This window comes from Daphnia pulex, chromosome 1, assembly GCF_021134715.1.
Source record: "Daphnia pulex isolate KAP4 chromosome 1, ASM2113471v1".
Lineage (NCBI taxonomy): Eukaryota > Metazoa > Arthropoda > Branchiopoda > Diplostraca > Daphniidae > Daphnia > Daphnia pulex.
In genome coordinates, this window is record NC_060017.1 from 5183972 (window position 1) to 5205710 (window position 21739).

The 21739-nt window shown below is 43.8% G+C and overlaps 1 protein-coding gene across 8 annotated transcripts in view; it reads left to right on the top strand.

The window, feature by feature from the left end:
• The window catches only part of LOC124199863 (paired box protein Pax-2-A-like), a 62134-nt gene that overhangs the window by 29199 nt on the left and 11196 nt on the right, over positions 1–21739 (top strand). For 3 of the 8 annotated variants that reach the window (XM_046595843.1, XM_046595851.1, XM_046595876.1), the window contains exons 4-6: positions 1785–2224; positions 7239–7436; positions 20297–20483. In XM_046595843.1, the coding sequence (XP_046451799.1) occupies positions 7295–7436; positions 20297–20483 (329 nt within the window). In that variant the 5' untranslated portion in view covers positions 1785–2224; positions 7239–7294. Of the gene's footprint in view, positions 1–1784; positions 2225–3395; positions 3956–7238; positions 7437–17985; positions 19050–20296; positions 20484–21739 lie in introns of those variants that run through there. The other 5 variants (XM_046595865.1, XM_046595859.1, XM_046595899.1 and 2 more) reach the window with 5 other exon arrangements.

A 21739-nucleotide genomic window follows, 5' to 3' on the forward strand; every position in this document is an offset into this window, starting at 1 on the left:
TTGATCTCGAATTTACACGACGTTTCAAATCCCTTTTATACAAGGGCGCTAATTTTCGGCTGGCCAAGATAAATTGGAATTAGAAATACGGCGCGTCATTTATTAAAAAGAAAAAGGTGAAAATAAGAAAGCGTCTTATTTCTCCTATCTCCGACATTATTACGACAGTTCAGAAGTTGTTGTTTTTTTTTTGCTTCGCATTTTTGTGTGTGTGTGTGTGTTTTTGTTTATAGTTGCTGCAATATCTTATCGATATATACGCCGCCGCTCTTGGCACGCGATCGTTTTGTGTGCAATAATAATGTTTGGCCGTATTATTATTATGATTATTATTATTGCTATACATACGACGGTATAGAAATACTTTTCTTTATTGAATAAGGGACCGTAGGAGAGATAGAGATAGAGACCAAGAGGGGCGATGGAACGAAACGCCATCAAACTTGCGGAATGGCGTCTAGTAACAATGTTGTTTCCCCCAGTTATTGTTGTTATCCCTCCCCAAAAGTTCTTAAAAGTTGGCTAGTGATCAACTCTTTCGCCAACCCGTCATTTCAACTTCGATTGCCGGACCTTTTACGCCATCGTTGCAGGTTTTTTAAAAGAACGTTTGACAAGATTTACAGGACAAAAAATAAATTAAAAAGTTTGAAACTGTCAAAGATGTCGCAACACTTTGACATGTCTTTTTTTTCTTCTTGTGTGTGTGATGCCCGATGGAAGAATCCGCCAGGGTACATTGGCGTGTGGTACTAATAAGTTCTCGTTCACTCTGCAACGCTGTCGTTTTTCATCTTGTTTGTTTTTTGTCTTCCCACTTTTATGGGACCCTCAACCCCATTAAGTGGTAGAAATAAATAAATCAATAAACAACACGGGAAAAAGACAAGAGAGCCGGCGACGATTTGATGATATCTAGTGGGTGGCTAAAGTGTGCGGCCAACGTGATGGTGAAGGGTTCAATAACAAGTCCAAGTTTTTGCTCCCGATCCCGCTTCCTAGTAAATAGCGTTGCATCATCAGGAATTCCCGATTCCCCTTTTGTTTTTTCCCACTTTTTTAAAGGGACTTTCAACTCTTGCTTATGGTAATATTTGCCTTTTCGTCGTTTCCCACGTCTTTCTACAGTTGTAGGATACCAATAAAACGTCCGTGTTTGTTTTTATTGGCTCGTCTCGGAGAACGGATTGACATTGAAAATGGCGCCAAATATTACGATATTATCACTGGGCAAAACGGTCTACGATCTCCTGCCGTTTTTATTTTGCCCGTCTCTTCATTTCCTTTTTTGAGTTTCGCGCCAAAGGCAGGTAAAAACAAAAATGGCATTATTCGTGAGCTAGAGCATATCTGGAGACTTTTAAGATATTCAGCTGCGGTAGTACGGCGGTCGGCTGAATCCAGCGCTGGATCGGATGATTGGAATGATGATAGCCATCAAAGGCGCTGTCGATGTGTCGACAAATAGATTAACATTGTCACAGCATCACATGCCGGGCTGTTGTTTTATCAAACGCCGACAATGGTGGCTAGCTAGTAGCTACCCTCTAATATCTGGAAGGATTTGTCGAGAAAACGAGAAGTTCGGGTCATGGAGTATGTTTTGTTTAAATCAAACGAAAGGGATGAAACGAATCAGATGAGGAATAGAAGCGGGAAAAAAAGAGGACCGAGGTGCCCGTCATATAAAAATAGACGAAGTGATCAATTTCGTCGCCGCGTCCCGAGAAAAAAGTTGTAATTTTATTTATTTATGCATTTATTCTCTTTTGTGTTTACAACAGGTCGCCGATCTCATCATCGGAACCCTTTCTCATGTGGCTGAAAGTCCTCCTGCTCTGCTACTACTCTTGGCCATCAACTTGTGTGCTCTTCAAGCTGCTGCTGCTGCCGCCGCCGAATATCGAATAAGCAGCGCTCGGGTCCAATAAAAACCCCAAAAACCGTCCGGGCTCCTTATTTCTCCTCGTTTGGATTATTTTGGGTTTTTTTTCTCCCTACCCGATGATGACCAATAATAAAAGAAAACCAAAAGGGGAAGGCGACAAACAGAAGAAGAACATCTCGACTCTCTCGGGCGTGCGGAAAAATGCCCGACGCATCAACGGCTCATTTCAAAATTACTTCACCACACCGGCTAAAGTTGGCATCGTGTCAATTTGCCGAGTTCAAATGGTACAGCGGTCGTCATGGCGAAATCGATAAAGGAAATCGCAACGTAAAGGTCGGTCCTGTTTTTTTTATTATTTTTAAAATTATATTTCCCTTTATATGTGCAGCAGTGTGATAGGGATCTCGTATTGTTAGCCGATGGGAAAGATGATGTGTTGTTCATCTTCATATTGCCCAATACTGCTCCCCTACCTGCCCCGCGCGTCCCTATTATTGGCACCGAGTTGTTATTATTTGCATGGGCCGTGATTTTTGACGACTTTGCGAGTCTGCGATGAGCTGGCCAGGAGAAAATGCGCAGGGAATGTGTGAGATGCTGGACAGTTGCGAGATGTGAAAGGTTCGCGCGTTCAAATCCAGCGCGCTTATTTATGACGTCCGTGTAAGTTACGTTATTTGCCAGGAACGAAAACGCAACAATGTAATGAAACGGGATGGAAAAAGAAAACCGTTGGCACAAACGCTCATTGTGGCCGATTCCTCTTTTTTAAAAGTTAAAAAATAAAAGCCCCAAACAAATTTGAATTTGAAAGTTGAAACAAAAGAATCGTGATGTTGCACGAAGTTTCGTATATAAAGGCGGTGGACAGCCTGTTGCGTGTACGACTCGTTTTTTTTTCTTTTTTGTTGAAGCTGTTGTTATTTTTTTATCGTCTGGGTGCTGCGCATTTTATTTGTCCGAAAAATTATTTTTAGTCTTTTTTATTCTTTTCCCTTTTTTTTCCCTTTTTTTCTCTGAGAGCTCCTAGTCTATGAGGACCAATGAGATTAAGAGTCGGGGGCCGGCGGTAATTGCGCGTCGGAGGAGTTGTTCTTTTTTCTTGACGTTTTCGGCGTCTCCACCAATGGCGAGTCGACTCAGCGCCGTCCTCCCATCGCCTCGGGTTCTTGATTTTGGGCTGGTTTTTATTTTTTCCCCCCACCGAAAATGTTTTCTTATTCCATCACCCTCCTTGCCCACCCTCTTAATCCCGCCGCCATCGTTCGGGAAACAGTGGCATAACCACCTCCCTACCGCCCATTTTTCCTTCCTTTACTTTCTCCCATCTTTCCTCCCGGTGGTGCTGGAGCGACTTTGGCCCAACACGGTCCCCCCTCTCTCTCTCTCAACAGGTAGCGGGTGGTAGCCCCCTCCTCTATCCACCCACCACCGCCGCCGACCCACCCTCAGGAGGATGTGTGTGTGTGTGTGTGTGCCGGAGCAGGTGTTGCAGGTAAAGGGGAGTAAGAGCGAGAGACCAACCTCTTCCCGCGACTCTTGTTGTTCCGCACTGCGGCAGAGTTTTCGGTCGTAGTTGCATGGCTGCTGGAGCGTTGGACAGACGCACACCGCGACGCTCCCCAATTTTGTTTGCCCATTCGTCATCACCTCCACCCCGTCATTAGTATCAGCACCTCATCATCTCTTTCCAGCTAATCGTACGACGACGTCTTTTGATCAGTGTGCGCCAATCGTTCGAAACGACAACGAGATTATATCATCCGTTTGATTTAGCCGATTGATGTGTGACTTGTGTGTTTGACGCCAGTTATTTGGACTTATCGACTCGCTCTCGCTCCCCCCAAACGCCGTTTAACGTTTGCTCTTTCGGACTTGGAATCAGTGTCATCACCTGCACCGTGTGATAACAGTTCGATCCATTTGTTTGTTTGTTTTATCGGTCATCTCCTTGCCGAATTAATTCGCTCGATTTCGAGAGGGGATCCGGCGGAGTTATTTTGATTTTTATATTGGTTCTTGTTTGGTTGTTCATCACGGCGACGCTATTCCACCCGCACTTTGGTGAGTTGACGACATTTTTTTATTATTTTTTTTTCATATCAGCCCGGCTCTGCTCTCTGTGGAGATGTCGATGCCAGTGTCGGGCAACAACTTGCAAAACTCAACAGCCAAAAAGTGACAATTGCCTAGATAGAAACTCTCTTTTTTTCCAACGCCCGTGTTCAAAAGAAGCAGGCTTTTGATTCAATTAAAAACTACTCTCTAGTGGCTGTCTTAGTTTCTCCCTCTTTTCAGTTCTTTTTACATTATTTATTGTTATGATTATTGATTATGATTACGATTATTTGGGTAAAAAGAAAAAAAAGGGAGAGAAGAATCTCTTTTTTTAGTCCCTTCTCCTTTGTAATCTTCTTCTCGTTTGCCTTATTTGGAACCGTCGTTGTAACCGTGTAATTACAGGCCAGGCGTTCGACAGTTGTGTGTTAATGGAGCTAGGGCATCGGTGGGGGCACGAGCCGCTCCGGGAGATAGTGTTATGATCGCTCGAAAGAAGCTTCACTACGTCGTTCGTTATTATTACAGCGACATTTGTATAGACGTTGTGACCGGGGCAGCCACGAAAGGAGCGACCGGTTTGTCTTTTTTCCATTTTTTCTTTGCCTTCAAACTTTTACTTGAATTTGTCAAAAGAGAAACAGACAGGAAAAAAGGGTTGACGATTTTTGTTGGACTCTGTCGGGACCACCCGCCACGGCCTATTTGATGCCCTCGTCACTCACTAGCGACAGTTGAGTTGACTGTCAATTAAGTGGCGGAAAATGAGTCAGGGGGATTACGCAACAAGTGGCGCCGTCGAGTGTCTTTTGATTTCATTCAGGAGAGTCGAAGAAATAGTCTATAACGAAGACGAGCTTTCAGCTCTTTTTTAACCTTCCTTTCTTATCGTTAAGACTTGGCCATCATGTCTTGAGGATTATCGCCACTCCGTGTCTAGAGAAATGGACGAAAAAGAGCGACTAGCGCAGAAGGCCAGCACGATGGTGGCCGGCAGCTAAAGTCTGGCTGCCGTCGTCTTTTTTACAATTGAAAATTATTATATTGAGTTGATTTTCCTTTCCGTCTTTTGTTGCACCAATTTCGAGAAATTTTGTTTTTTTATTTTGCAACAGGACTTTTTGTGTCTCTTGCATGTGTGTGTGTGTATGTGTGTGGTCACCATTTGTGTCGATGGGATGCTGTAAACGAGTGGAAGGTTGCCGGCTTAACGTACTTAGACCACTTGACAATTTTCCGACGGCGGTCGTCACGCAGCTTTTGTATGTGTTGCGTAAATCTCTGTTGATTTGTTTAAAAAGATTTTGTCGACTAAACAGAAAGGGAGGAGACGCTTTTTTTATTTTTCCTTTTGCGCTCCCGATGGCTCTGATCCCCCAGGGGAAGGGGAGGGGGGTGGGGGACATTACGCTGTTATGTCAAAATCAACACTCGCTTTACAATAATATAACCGCGTTATGGCGTGGTCTACATCTCGCCGCCGCTCATCGGCTCTCCTCCTTTGAATCAAACGAAAAATCTGGGAGCCGTGGAATGCTCTATATTATCATGTCTAAACAGCTCGAGGTGAAAGATGTAAATTCGTGTCGTTGTTTGAGCTCGTCTCCCTTTTATTTCGGTAGGAGGAGAATTACATATTTGAAACAATCAACTGGATGCGCGCTCGGCTATTTATGAACACGGCCGGATCGACCAAGGGTCCATCATGTGAGGTCTTGTTTTTTATTTCCAACCCTCCACAACATCTGACGCAACGGTTAAGACATCCACTGGTCGATCCTCATTGGAATTATAGATATGAAGAGGTCAATAATAAGGGGATAATAGGAAAAGGGGTTCTTTTTTTTTCTAAATCCAAAGCGGTGTGTGTGTTTTTTTTTTGTTCCTGGTCTTTTCTTTGTGGAACACAAAATTGTCTAAAGGCAAACAAGGTATACATTTACGTCCGCGGTAGGCCTATGAGAGAATGGGGCAGTCTAAGCCGCCGGGGAGTCGGTCGGGACGGTCCAGGAGATTTTTTTTTTTTCTCTGGAACTTTTTGATGGTGGAACCCGAGCCTCTCCTCACCGCGGGCCTCTCGTTAACACGTGAACCCCGTGAAGTCGTGAAGACAAAACAGCGGAGAAAAAAGAAAGAAATACCCACACACAGGAGAAAATGAAATAGAAAATTGTTTCGGGGAGAAAAAAGGAAAAGAACAAAAAAAAACCACAATCGTGTGCCATCAGTTTGGCCCAATGCCCGCTTATTAATATCTATGTACCTACCTCTTTTCTTTTTTCCTCAATTTTCTTTGCGTTTTTTTTTTACATTTTTCTCGGAGGAAAAAGACGAGCGAAATTTTCAAAAAGAGACGCCAGGGAAAATCCTTAAACAAGAAAACGCCGTTCTCCGGCACTGAATTAGCTTCGAGAAAAACCGGAGAGATTTTCACAATCTTGTTGTTATTGCATATACATATTTTGCTCAAACGAGCTGGTAGTAGGCTACCAGCTTCTACTTGGACTAGACTCGTGTTAAATATCACTTCTTCTTCTTTTTCGGCTTTTAGTTTTTTTTTTATTATTTTTGTCTCCAAATAAGTCTCGAATCTCTTCTGTGCCGACCACCTGTTGCATAGCTGTTAATACCAGCATCGGTATACTCGACGGGAGTAAAGGTAGTTCATAACCATTTTGAAATTGTCTCGTTTGTTTCCACCTACCCGTGGATCAAGTTGTTGACCAAAATGTACATAGACGCGGAAGTCTGTGAAAAATTGAACCCAACTTCCTTTGAGTGATGGGCGACTCCAATTTTCTAAAGAAATTGAAACATTTGCTGGATAGGTTAGGGTAGGCCTAGGCCTGTCCCGTCATAAACATTTCTCTTGCCCATCTTTTTTTTGTTGTTGTTGTTGACGACTGATACTCGTCTTTCCCTGTGTTATTTCGTGTTGGACTGTTTGGTTTTTATTGCAGCGATTGTGTCATCATCGTCCCTTCTCTTTCCATCCCTTCCATCTGTTGAGTGTCGTCCACTTCAATGTCGATGATGGTGCGTCATAGCCCAACGTGAGAAACGTGTCATTTCTCTCATCTCCGAAATAGATATTACTATCTATTTATTCTCTCTCTTTTTCTCTCTCGACTGAGGGAGAATGTTTCCCATTTTCAAATAGGATTTCCTCCCCCGCCTGTAATCGTTGCTCCATCCACTAGGCAATTTGAAATGGACGTTTTCTCACACGCTGGAATTTCGAGACATTTTGATACTCATTGAGATTTTGTTTTGTTTTTGTTTTTTCCAGTTTTAGGTGGGGAAACAGGTGAAGAGGACGACGAGCTGAGTAGCGACTCCACCCGAATGATCAGCATGGACGTGAACGGCCCTGGTGGCATGGGTCCGCAGGGCTCGCAGCAGCAGCAGCAGCAGATGCATCAGAACGCGCAAATGATGCACATGTCATCGGGAGGCAGCGGAAGTGGAGACGATTCCAAGAAAAAAAGTGAGTCTCCAACGCTGACTTGTTTCTTCTTCTTCTTCTTTCTATTTCTTCCGTTTGTTGTATGTATACCTTTAATTTTGATTCCGTGAATTTCAATTCGACTTGCACACGTTCCCCGAAACCGTGGCAAGCGTTTGAAAAAAAAAGTAATCGACAAACAAACTTATTACCTTAAGAACCTTTTGGAGAAAACGTTGAGGATATTTGTTAAATTATCCCGGTTTATATACACAAGGCCTGTATGTTGTATACGGTCTGATTGTGTAGGCTAATCCGTTCGACTAGCTTATAGGCGGCGGGCACGATTCCTACGTCGCCGTTAAATGCCGTTTATACGCATCATACCCTTTTTCCCTTTGATGATATTATTATTATTTAGACTGTACACGCACTTTGACCACAGAAAAGATGATGATGATGATGAAAGGGTGAATGGGATGGATAAATAGGGGAGCGAGAGGGAGGATGAAGTGGAAGACGGTTGATATTTTTGTCGAATTTTATTATTTTGTAATTCCTGCTTGGGCGCGCGACGGAAGTTGTCATTTATATGAAACACTCTCTTCATAATATTGCCTTATATTCTCCCTCCCTATAACTGAAAAAAAGAAAAAGTTTTCATTTTATTTTATTTTTCCTTCTTGTAGAAAATGTGTTTTAGAAAGGGGGGAGGTGAAACGGGGGGAAAGAAAAAAACGCAAAGTCAGCCACGCCAACGCGCGCCCTCTTCTTCCTGTGTGCCATCTCTCTTGGTCTCCGGTCTCTTTTTTTCCCCTCTATCCACCCCCCTTTCTATCCGTGATCTCTTCCCTCTCACATCAGACTCTCTCTCTTTATTTCCATCTTTTGACGTAACGAACATTCACGACGTTGAAGTGAACGGATGGGACAGGAGCGTCAACACAACAACCAGAGTTTCATTGTTCCATTCAGTTAGACGTCCGTTTTGTTTTTCTTATTTTTCGGGGGCTGTTAACTAGTAGTAGTTAAACCCTTTGACAAACTCGACGTTTTTTTTTTCATTTCATCCGGTGGATCATTTCTGAACAATTGTCAAATTAACAAAATTGAATTCACGGAGAGAGGGATGACATTTGATAGTTTAGGCCTACCAATTGATGTTATTCAATTTTAATTCGGGTGGGAGTTTATAGTTTTGTCTGGAAGAAATTGAGAGAACAGAAAAAGAGAAGAAGAGGATATTTGTTTGTATTCCCGGTCGTCGCAGGTATCAAATAATGATATCAATCTCTCGGTCCCATTTTTCCTTTTGGTTTGTCTTTTTTCTCTGCTGACTATGATGTTTCAACTGTTTCTTTTTCTCTCTCTTCAACTAACCTCCCACCGCGTGTCGCCCGCCCTTTTTTAAAGAGAACGTGAAGAAAAGAAGAGAGAAGATGGAGGGGACGACTCCGACAAAGGGAGGGTGTGTGTGTAGGGCTGGTAGAAGAAGACAACAACACATCAGGTTGCCTTTTGTAACCGGAGTGTCGCGAGAAGGCCGGATTCAAATCCGTCTCAATCTCTTCGTGCAAAGAGACTCGGCAAGAAGAGCGACATCCGGATTCATTTCGAATTCCCCGCCTTTACATATTCATGTGTCTATATGTGGGAAGAAAGATTGTGTGTGGGGTTGACACATCCGAAGGTGGAGTAACGTTTTTTGGGATCGAGGAGATTATTATTTCACCCTAAAATTCACACACCGCTATTTTCACTTCCCGTTGGTTGAAGACGATTCTACACCTTTGTTGTTGTTTTTTTTTTTTTTGCGCTATACTTTTTCAACGGGTTTGTTGCAGGTATAGGCCAAATGCGGGTGGGGTATAAAGCGGATGGGATAGAAATCTTGAAGAATTCTTTGAAATGGAAAATGAAAGAAGATGTTGGGAACTCGCTAACGATGGAATCCCGATGATTTATACAGTTGTAAAATGGCTCTTATAGGTATTCAATTTCTCGAGAGTGCACCAGTCAGCAGCCTCTAACAAACCCCTTGAGCGTCCCCGCCTACCTCGAATAAATCATCGGGCCTGAAAAGGCTCTCCTCCTTCTCGTTTCTCATCTTCTCCTAATGGAATGAGACTGGCAGTCTCTGGGAAATGATTTCTATCGTCGTATAATTGTAGGATTATTGATGAAAAAAGAAACAATTGAATTTTTAGATTTTTGGACGTCATGGCGGATTTCATGATTAACCTGTTAGGTGTCCGTGTCTTTGCGTGTCGAATAGCGCGTTTGAAGCTCGAATTGTTATAACGGCGATCCATCATCTTATGTTGCGTTTCCTGTCTTTTGTCGATTTGAAATTCCCGCCCGAAAATGGCGTGAGTCTGTGCGTGTATCTGTCGGGCCGGGTCCTCCCAACAGATTCTCGAAAGTCATTCAAACCTCCCGAGTCTATTTCAACTCAGACGTGGTGTGTATAGTAATAATAATAACAAAGCAGCTCTCCTGTTTATTTGTTGTTGTTTTTTTCCGTTACCGACCTCTTAATTCCTTTACAAACACAAGGCCCAATGTTTTTTTTTCTTTTTTCTCTCGGAAAGAAAACTGCCGAACGATCCCATTGGCCTTGTTCTCGTTGCCTTCCATAGTTCCTTGTCTAGTTTCAATAAGTTGAGGGTTAGCTTATATTCCTCTTGCGCGCTGACCCTCCACGATGAAACCTGACCTGGTGGTCTCCTCTCTCTCTTCTTGTGGTCCTTTCTCTTTCAACTGCTTAGCCCTTAGACAACAGGTTAGGAGGGAGATACCTTGTTTCATTGGTCCCTTGTATTCTCTCCCCTCTGAGCTCTTGACTAGTTTCCCTATTAAAAGATTTGAAATCGTTGGTTATCTATCGCTCGGACCCAGCCAGACAGAGAGGCCGATGTCACAAATGTCAGTAGCCACTAATAGAGTTATGCATTTGTTGTCGGGTAGCTTTTTGTTTTTTATTTTCCTTTTGATGAATGAATATCTCTTGATGGGAGACGGCCGTCTTCCGGTTGTCATTTATTTGTCGACTGCAGCAGCAGCAGCAGCAGCCAGAAAACAAAAAATTGGATAACCCAAGAAACAAATTATAGGAATTTTTGAATATTCTAAAAAAGGGGGGGGATTCAAGTCTTATACAATACCCTAGGAGAGATAGGTATAATAATAATAATCAAGTCGGAAGAAAAAGAGAATAGTTTGGATGGCGATGTAAATCTCTACCGCGCGCACCTATCTCAGGCGAAAGGGCAGCACATAGGCATTCCGAACGTGTTATTTGTGTGGTTGCTCTGTCGTCCCACAATCTACAAAGAGTCGATCTGCCGATCCTATCCGGTAGATGCTCTCTATATATAGGCAGACACGCTTATTGTGTGTGCGTGTGTGTGTCTTGTCCCGATTTTCCTCAATAAGGAGCGGAACAGCACTTTGAACGCCGAATTTAATCTAACAAGAGGGGGGACCGGTAGATTCGAAAGAAGAAGAATAAGGTGACAAAAAGTTGTCGTTGCCGAGTTTGAAAACTAGAAAAAGAGGGGAGAAACGTTGGAAAGAATGGAGTAGAGAAAGAAATCTCCGAATCTGAAATTCAACTGGTGAAAAGAGTTTTTCATTTTAGAATGGGCGGCTGCTGAAATGGGGAAAACCGAAAAAAAAGAGGCCGAATAGAACAAGAGAAAATAAATATAAAAAAAAAGATGACAATAATCATTTTCCGGTCGATTGAGGAAATCCATCCGCTCCGTTCCCTCCGTCAAATATATAAACAGTAAAAAAAAAGGGAAAAGAGAGAAGGGAAAATAAGCGACTAAAAATGACGACACGACCAAAGACGAACCCTGAGACTCGAATCATCTCCGCTTATATTTTTGTTTTCCGTTTATTTCCATCTTTTTTTTTCCCGGTTTTTTCCCCTAAAAAAAAAAATAATTTTCCCTCCACACAACGGCTAATACGAGGTAGTCTCCACTTTAAACGATTTCCGTCGATTATTGACGCATTCCACCAAGATTGGCCACAGTAGCGCAGCAGACATCCCCCCTTTTCCCACTCTCAATCGCATAAACACACGGATTTAGTGCGCATATTCAAATGAATCTTATAAAAACATGGAGCCCCAAACATCAACGGCTTTATTATTTGAACCGAGTTCTGTAAGACGATCGAGTTCGTGGCGTTAGGGGTCCCCGGCCGCAGGTTTGTGGTGAGTTGGAAAAATGTTTCGCACCGGTATCGTATGTTGCCTATGTAACACTGGGAGCGAAGCTGAAGAAGAGGATCTTTTCCCAGCAGCTCTCTTGGCCTTCTTCTAGCCGGAAAATGTGGATTTTCTTGTATTCATTTTGGAAGCCGGATGCTTTAGAGATTTTCGAGAAGGTGGGAAATCGTTCCGTCCCACACTTTGCACTTTGAATCTTTTTTTTTTTCTTTTCTTTCCTCTCTGATGGTTCGTGTGGAATAGGAGCGACATGTGCTACCACCTAACGACCGCCTCGATCACCTTTGAACCGGATGGAAACTTCCGTCGCTAGGACGCTACCAAGCTACATTTATAATAATATAATATAAGAAATATCGCGCTATTATATAATCAAGAATTCTCCATCTGATTCGAATAGAACACGAACAGTTTCCCGTTATTTTAGTCGACATTTCCCTCAATTTCTCTCGGTTGCTTGGGGAGTATGACGGAGTATGACGCGTCATCTTTTTTTCTCTCTTCTTTCATTTTATTATTGACGATTTCGGGTAGACGGTCGCGTGTCGCGCAGGAGCGAGACGAATGGCTTTTGATGCGTCTTGATTCATTCTACACCGACGTCGTTTCCTTGCCGATTGGCCATCCATCATTGGTGGATTGGTTGGTGGCCGCTCTCGCAACCGCCGCCCGCCCTACATTACAGATGAACCCCCCTCCCCCATACTCGATTCTCTCTTTATTTGAGAGTCTTTCCTCTTCCTTGTTTCTTTTTCTTATACCCATGGCAAATTTTTCATGTTTAACTTTCATCGTAATTCGTCAATGAGCAAGACAACCAAAGAGAACCGATTGGAATAGAGGAAAGACTTTCTGGTTACTACTGCTGGTACTAAGCAGCTACAAATGATTACCATAGAAATGGTCTTTTGATGGTTCCTCGGGATTTTCACCCGTTTCTTGTGTTTATTCCTGCCGCATCCCTCCTGAAGTCTACATGTATTTATGCATGTGTGTGTGGGTTTGCATGGCCACGCTCCGACTATGGCCTTTACAAATGCTTCCGTTGCGAGTCGCATTAGATTGTCGTTCGGCGTTTCTTTTTTATTTTCTGACTGACTTTTATATTTCTGTACTTCTTTTCAACTCGTGCCGTTGTCTGTTTTTTTCTCTCTCTTTCTTACATAAAAGCCGACCCCGCCCTTTTTATACAGCACTAAAAAAAGTGACGGCGAAGAGAGCAAGACAAATTTCTAGAAAACAGGAAAGAAAAGAAAACAAAAAAAGAGGTTTGGTTATATGGAGCTGCTGGGCTGTAATCGAGTCAGAATCACTTTTGGTTTTGCGTTGCTTTCATTGACGTTTGCGATATCGATACCGAATGACTCGATCGATATTCCCCTTTTCTCTGGAATCATTTACACACTTTCCCTACTTCAATCTGTGGACTGTGTTATTTTTATACTTTGAAGACGATTTGCTTTTTTTTTTATTTTATTATTTTCTCTCGGTCACGAGCCCAGACTTTTCCGTCTTGATCACGAAAGCGAACGACGGGTGTCACCGAGCACATATTTTCCCTCGGTCCGACTTTCTCTCTCCACTCGAATGTTTCTTGGAAGGTATCCTAATTGCGTAGTCATTTCTACTCTTGATTTTATTCCCGAGCGCAGAGCTGCTGCCTGCCCGTCCACATAACGAAAGAGATTGACGTAATTTGTTTCGACTTTTATTTCTCGAAAACGCCTGCAGACAAAGAATTTGGTCGATCGAAAAGAAGAAGAACTCTAATATTGGCCCTGGTTTTTATTTTCTTTTTCTTTTTTTTTACTTTTGAATGACGACGAGAGCGTGACGACATTGCGCCCTCTCTGATTCTCTCTGATTCGACACAAAGGGGCCATGAATCTCCGCATGAATATACAAAAGGGCTGGTGTATATATACGCACATTGATGATAATAGCCGACAAGAGTGCTCAGTTATGATAGCCTAATGAAGTCGACGCCATTCGGCGCAGCCCCCTTTCGCCCGATGGGTGGCTGCGGAGGCGCCAGGGAGAAAACTCATCCAGGCGGCGGCGGCGGTCTAACGGCAGCAGCAGCAGCACAAGGTTAACACAACAGATGATTGGTCAATGAAGTGGATCGAATGGCAACAGATGTTATTTCTAGCCCCTTTTTTTTGCGCCTCGTCGCAATTGAAAGTGGAGGGTGTAATCGGCCGAAATGAAGAAGAGCGCAAGAAGATGAAACAGTGCGCTTCGTTGTTGTTGTCTCTCTCTTATTTTTCCCTTTCGCTTTTCTCTCTCTCTCTGCCGTGTCTAGTGCGACATGCAACCCAACAACATGTGCGACTCGACACGCTCTGCAGACTAGTCGATGCGACGTTCTACATATTCCAGTGGAACACAGCAAAACTGCTAGGGCGCAAACGGTTGAAGCGTGCAGCCATTTCTTATTTTTCCGAGTCCCTTAGTTTTTTATTTCTTTAGGCCTCGGCGTTACCTCGGCAGTATCTTTTACATGGTGTAGCAAACAAATCAAATGCAAGAAGAAGAAGAAGAAAAGTAGGAAACGGAACATATTTCACAGTAGGCATATTTGAAAACGAGCGGAAACTGAAACGTCGGGGGGATATGCCGCCCCGAAAAAAAAGAGCGGTGAAGGCGCGGCTGGGTTAAAGCCTCGGCTTACATATCTTATGTGTGATGGTTATTCTATCGTGTGTGTACACAAGGAATGTGCACTGTTTGCTCTGATGCGGCCACCAAAAAAAGCCAAAGCCAAACATTTTGAAGCTGAGGCGAAATTTGAACAAGCGGGTTGGCGCTTGCTGGGGCGGATGGCGGGGCGGAGTTGGAACCATTGACGTCGGGGGCTTCTTTCTTTATCCATCCGAGCAGCAGCAGCAGCAGCAGCACTCGCCGTCCCTTTGACACGCGAGACATGTGACATGACCTCCCATATGTTTGTGTGAAGAACACAACACGAGTGACACTTCTTGTTCTTTGTCGACGTTTCCACTGTAGTACATCTACCTCTTTTTGTCGCCGCCCGAGTAGCTACACATAATATTGTCTAGGGTAATAGACACACAAGAGACTCCTGGTAGAGTTGACACAGACGAATTGCCGCACGTCGGAAGAAACCTATCACTCCCTTTGGACTCTGAAATCTTTTTCCTTCTAGTCGGTTTCAAGCTGTGATGTCCTCCGACTGTGTATAACCAGTCCGAAGATCATCATCATCATGTTTCGTATTCTTTCGCCTAATCGCTGGAAATTTTTTCTTGTTGAATGTTTGCGCACGGGCCGAAAACCCATCAAAGTTTTATTGAGAAGGGAGCAGTTTGGGTTGCTTTATAGTATGTGCGATTCGCTCCACAACTCAATAAGAATTTGATTTCATTCTCTAGTCGGACTCTTTTGTGAGTTGCCATTTTCTATGGTAGTCATATCCCCCCGGCGCGAATACAGTAGGGCCTGTGCACACCGTCTATTCACCCACTTTCCTTGTGTGAAATGAAGATGTCAGCCATGGGTCCAATAACGTCGATTTCCCGTCCAGTTGCATTCCGATTGAGGCTATTCTTTTCTCCATTTTTTTTTTGGTTTGCTTTTTCTCTTGCTACTCGCCATTGACATTGAGGGAGATTTTCCGTCGCCTTCCGAAACCCTCCTCAGATTTATTTCGGCTCCAATCAAACACACAGAGAATGGTTAGAAGGTCCCACACAACAGTGCACACAAGACACAGTTGAATTTGCTGTCAACGTGGTTGACGTCGTGTACAATACACCACGGATACATGGATGTGTACCCCCTCGAGACCTGATGGCCTCTTCTCTCTCACCCGACCAAAAGAAGGAAAAAAAAGCGAAAAATGTCCCAATGATGGAGTGAAATTTCTCTTCTTTTCTCTGCTGTCCCGTCTAGTAGCTTTTCTTCTCCCATTTTCTCGTCGATCAATGGCCAGCTGAGAGTAGGAGCGCGGGCGTGTGCTGTTGGCTCGCTGGAATGCGCGTTTGTCGAGTAATAATAAGGTTTTTACCCGGAGCAGCTGTCGCTGAATTTTGTGCGACAGTCTCACCGAATTTCGAGAGGAAAATGTTATGTCTATTTTATTTATTTTTTTTTTCAAAAGAAAATCTGAACATTGTTACGTAACGCTTGTACATTGTTCCTACAAGACTGTATCATTCGATGAAGTGGTACTATATACTATCTACTTATGCAACAAGAATGTAGTACAACAGATAATAATAATATGCGACGTTGACAATAGAGCGGAGAAAGGGAAAACCGTTTGATATTGAAATCACAGCTCGCTCATATAATGGCGTATAAAATACAGGGGGGAGGGGATCGTACGTGTAAATTTTGACTTTGACTCTGGATCACTGTATATAATGCACACAAAGAAAAAAAAGGGCAGAGAAAGAGATGGAATGGTCTCTCTATAAAGCGACTGACAGGCCACTGCTTTTCTATGTACACGTTTTTGTGCTGGGACCGGTGGAGTGCCAGCATAGACAGTGGCTCAATGTTCATCGATAAATAGAGAGAGAGAGAGCAAGTCGAGGTACTATGAAGAGAAAAGATCAATGGCTAGCTCACCGTACAACAGTCTGAAAATGCGCGCTAGTATATATCTGTAGTGTGAAAGTTCATTCAGCTGCCGCCACCACCACCGCTTCTTTTTCTTTCTTTTTCATTTTAATGCAGTGTCTATAGTAACACTAGAGAGCCATCGATATACATAAATAGCTGGTATTTCGGGCCAGAATGGCTCGGGTCGAGGAGTTTCTATTGTGTCGATGGATTTGACACCGATAGGGCCACTCGAAATGTTGGCCTTTTCCATTCATCTCTATTGAAGAGAGTGTGGAACCCCCCCCCCCTTTTTCCACCCCTCTATCTCTATTCACTAGATTATGATGCAGCTATCTGCCCATGTAGCGCCCGACCTTTCCTCCCCCCTCAGCTCTATTCAATTGACTTTGGAAGAAAAACAGCCGGGCCCGGGCCCAGTCAAGTCTAATGAGTAACTCGCAGCACACCGTTTTGTGAATAGAATGCGCACTTCTGCTGCTGCTGCTGCTGTTGCTGTTGTTCCTCTTCTTGTATACACAGTAGATATATAGGCTAGATCATGATGGGGTGTCCTGATTTACTCTCCCCTCTCTCTCTCTTCATCTCTCAATCAATGGACTTTTTCCGAGTTGACCTGAAAATCCCCGTGTTCATGTTATTTCCATTCTGCCCTTCCTCCCTCTCTACCACTAGATCAGCGTTATTCCACATTAAAGAGGGGGAGAAGATTAAATCGGCTTTTCAGCAGGCGAGCAAATAGACTCTTGATTTCTTCTTTTTTGTTGCCGGCCAGAGCGCCTTGTAATTGAATCGCTTAATCGATCGCCGATTTTGGATGGAAAAAGCCGCATCCATTTATATTTATACTGATGAACAATTTACAATCTTCAGTCATAGCTTGTCGTCGATTGGTGGAAACGGGATAGGTCTGTCGGAGGACTCTTGTGTTTCCCGCATATTAGATTATAATAAAATATAAGAGTATATAAGAGGATACATTTCATGGCCGGCCGTGCATGATGAACCCTGGCTCTTTCTCTCTCTCTCTTCTCTATGCCCGTGACGAAACATGTGAACTTTTTCGGAGGATTGTTGTTATATTCCACCGATACGCCCGACCTGTCTTGTGAACCTTTTCTTTTTCTTCTTCTCCTTTTCCCGATGGGCTTAATCATTCAGAGAAAAAAGAATCACTTACTCGTTCGTCGCTCGTGTGATTTATGAATGGCTTGCGCTTGCCGCTTGACGTCCCCGCGCTATGTGCCTCCTAGCTACATTTCTGTCTAAATATCGAGATGGTTAAAACATTGGAATCGCAGGATCGCTAGAGATTGAGCGTGATTGAGTCGTCCCGAACGGAAAATAAAAGAAAAGATCAGGCAGGGGGAAATGCCATCAATAGATGCGCGTCGCATGTTTGATATGCTCATCGGTGGGGTTGAAAAGGGGAGAAATTTGGGAGGGCTGCCAACTTGATGTGTACATGTCCAGGAGACGTCTCTACATAGTGTATAGTTGTGGAAGAGAGAGAGAGAGCTGAAAGAGCAACAGACAAGAGCAGCTCGAAGGGAGCAGTTCACGTCACGTGATTTGGACGCCGTCGCTTTTCCTTGATGCGCGCGCCAGCCAATGGCTGCGGCAAAAAGACGGGCCAGCCCAGGATTGGACGAGGGGGGAGGGCAAGCGTCGTCAGACGCCGTGGGATCTCGTGCCAGCTGGATTTTTCCGGGGTTCCTTTTTTTTTTTTTTTCTTTTTTTTTTTTTCTTTTTTACACACGCTATGCACGTCCCGCAGTGGAGCGCAGGACTCCTCCCACTTCTGAGCATATAGTTCACCATGGTGGAAATGGCTGGAGAGAAACTGGCGGCCGCGGTCAGGTCAAGACCGAACCGGTCACCAGTGAAACAGTAGCAGCAGCCGAGTGCGGCGACGCGGAGCTATTAAGACTCGTCCTCTGTAGTGCGTGTGTATGTTCACAGTGCGACCAGAAGTTTCTTTTTCCCCCCAAAACTCTTGTTCGTCTCTATAGTATTATTATTCTGGTGACTGGTAAAGACTTCTTTATTTTTTTCGGGGGGACCCTTTCTTTCTATTTGTGTCGGATGAGAGGGCAAAGGGGGCTGCATTCCGATTCGGCCCGGCAGTTCTCGTAGATCGCTCCTCGGTTGAGTCTGCCCAAATAGAGTGCCTCCTCTTTTTCTCTCTGGTTGAGACTGCGGTTTTTTTTCCTTCTTCACAGACTCTTGACTCTATTCATCATCGCGAAACCAAACGGACAAAGTGCCATCCTATATACCAAACTGATTGTGTCCTCCTAGTGCCAAAGGAGGAAAGAAAACGGCTCAATTCAACGGCTAATCAAAAGGGGCTGGACATGTCGATCCTATGCCTATAGCCTACTGGTTTCTTCTTTTTTTGGCAGCCAAACCCATCCATTGTCGTTGGTTGTTTGTTTTTTTTTCTTCCTGGTTTTGAGGGGGTTGGTTCTTGGCCGGATCGAGAGACATCACAAAGTTCGACCCCGAGTCTTCCATTTCGATTTGGTTCATTCGCTGTCAAATCGTCCGGCCGATCGTTGGCTCGTTTCGGTCCCTCTTACAAGTGACAGAACTCGAATTTGAACTGAGGAAAAAAGTGTTGAATTTTCAAAAAGAGAAGCTGGCGAAATCGTTGGCCGCTTCCGCTTCCATCGTGGAGTCACCGCCGAGTTTCGCGACGTTCTTCCCGTTCGGCCGGCCTCCAGCCCCGCCTCATCAGTCGACGCCGACCGGCGCTCCGGCTACCACCATGGATCTAACAACGGCCTACCGCTACAATCAGAACATGATGGAGTATTACACTTGTAAGAGTGAGTGCCAATCATATGAGTGTGTGTTTTGCGCGAAAACAAAAAAAAAAGGCCAGAAATTACGTACCGTGTCCAGGAATTCAGGGATCCAGGGAGAGAGAGAGTTGTAATAAAAACAAAAACGATCCGTCTCCATTAGAGAGTTTTGACCGGTTTCCTGGCGGCAATCGCGTCGGAATCCAGTAGTAATCGATTTCATTTCGAGACTCTCTTGAAAGCAATAATATCGGGAGGAAAGAGCGCGTGTTGAAGTTGAGTGTAGCCGCTTGGGTTTTTAGATGGAAGTTTGGTGGTGACATCCGTAGACGTTAGTGGGCTAGCCCGAAAAACCCTCCCCAAAAAGGTGGTGGCGGTGGTGTTGGTTCAGTGCTCTATAGAGAGCTGTGTGCAATCGTTGTATATATATATACATATAACGGGCTGACTTCTCTATGTACAGTATATAACGGGCGAAAGGGAAGGGGGAGAACGACGGCCTGCCCGACGTGTCGACACGGCTCTTGCATTAGACGTGATCTAAAGTCTCTCCTTTTTCTTTTATTTCTTTTTTTTTCCTCTTGTCGTTGTTGTTGTTCATCGTCAACCAACGGTTTTCTAGACCCCATTTTCATTCCGGAGATTATTCGTTTTTTCCCGACACGTCCACAGTGCAAGTTGGAAAAGTTCCCGTTGCCGAACGTAGGATTGTAGGCCTATAAAAGTGTCTAGGCGGCGGCCATCTGAACTCCCGAGATGTTGACGGAATGCACGGCTTTATGCTGGATGGGCCTATTGGCACTTTGAATCTTTTTGGCGTTATGTTAAGATACACACCGACGATATGGGCCGTAATGGAACGGGTTTGATGGGCTCTCATGATGGAAGGGCTGGAATAAATCAGGTGGCGATTGTTTCGCTATTTAGTTTTACAAGTTGTTTGATGATTGGATGCCATCAAATGAACTCTTAACGGCTTATCGCTAATAAAACAATAATGGCTAATAAAACGGCCACCGACGTAAATACGACGAGTCTGGAATTGTCAATCTGTTCTGCTCGTTTTTTCTTGTTTCTTTCCTTTGCTTGTCTGTGTTTGTGTGATCCATTGATTTTGCAGGTCGCTGAGCACCGCTGAGCCGTTAATATACTGTCGTCGTGTATCATTACGCAATAATCACGGCGTGATAATCATATATGAACGTGTCTACTTTCAACATCGGCAAAACAAGTTTGAGGACGGCTCTCTTAATTCAACTACATAGTGTACCATTCTTCTGGAACAGGTCACGGCGGCGTCAACCAGTTGGGTGGCGTCTTCGTGAATGGCCGCCCATTGCCCGACGTTGTTCGCCAACGGATCGTCGAACTCGCCCACAACGGAGTCCGGCCCTGCGACATTTCCCGCCAGCTACGAGTCTCCCACGGCTGCGTCTCCAAGATACTATCCAGGTAAAATGCCGTTTGGGAAAATGCATCATTGTACATACTACGTATTTCTAGTTTATTTTCGGGAGGTGGGCTTTGGTATAGATAATGGCCCGTTTGTGCTAACAAAAACACCATCGGCAAAGTGTTATTTCAATATTGGTTATTCCTCGATATAATATAATAGTTATACAGCAGGTTCGGTAGTTAGTTGTAGTTGTGCACTAACTGTGGGAAACGAAACACAAATTCAGATTCGGATGAGCGATTTCTTGACGATCTTTTTCCTCCGTTCCGGGATTGAATTTTTTTTTTTTTTTTTTTTTTTCGTTTCTTCTTCTTCTCTTTCTTGGAATTTTTCGAACCTTCCGAACGATAGGAGAGTTGAATTGAAGAAGAAGAGAAAAGTTTGTTGCTTCTTTTTCTGGCTCAACGACCAATGGGGAAACATTTTTCCAGTTATAATGGCGACTTGAATTCAACTCAAAACATCCCGAGAAAGAAGAAGAAAAAAACAAATTATTTGAATAGACTTTTTTTTTTATCCTTTTTTTCCTTCGGAGGGAGCTAGACAAGAGAGTTAACACTGGGAAAAAGAGGCGGAACGAAAAGACAGTGTGCATCAATGTGTATTGGTACCAAACACCAATGGCGACCACCGTGACGGGACACCCGGAACCAACAAGATTCTCTCCGCGACGGAGAGATGACGACGCCTATTTGCATACTCGCAGATCAGCAAAATTATGGACTAGCAAGATATTGGTTGGGAGGATTTTTAGCGAGATGAGCATGTATAGAATCACGTTGAAAATGTTTTTAAAGAGTTAATCATAAATAATGAGGCGAATTTCTGTAGGAAAGAAAAAAAAATCAGTAAACGAGGACGATGGGCGAACGGCATCGCATCCATACTAATGTGATGCAGGGCTTATAAATGGGGCTGTTGTGTGTATATATATAGTCTATCTTGGATTGAAACTGCGCAGCAGTAGCCGGCGAGAGAAAGCTGCGAATATCAATGTAGTAGTTGTCGTAAGACGGGAGAGAAGGGCAACAACAACAACAGCAACAACAATAACGACAACAAAATGGTATATATACAAAAAGGAAGTCAACAAAAAAAATATAATAATACATATATGTGTAGGCAAAAGTCGCTTTTTTTTATTATTATTTATTCTTTTTGATCGAATAAATATAAAAAAGAAAGACGAACCGGAAGGAGGAGATGGGCGGTGCGGTTGACTTTGGGTTGGGAGGGTATCGACGTCGTCACC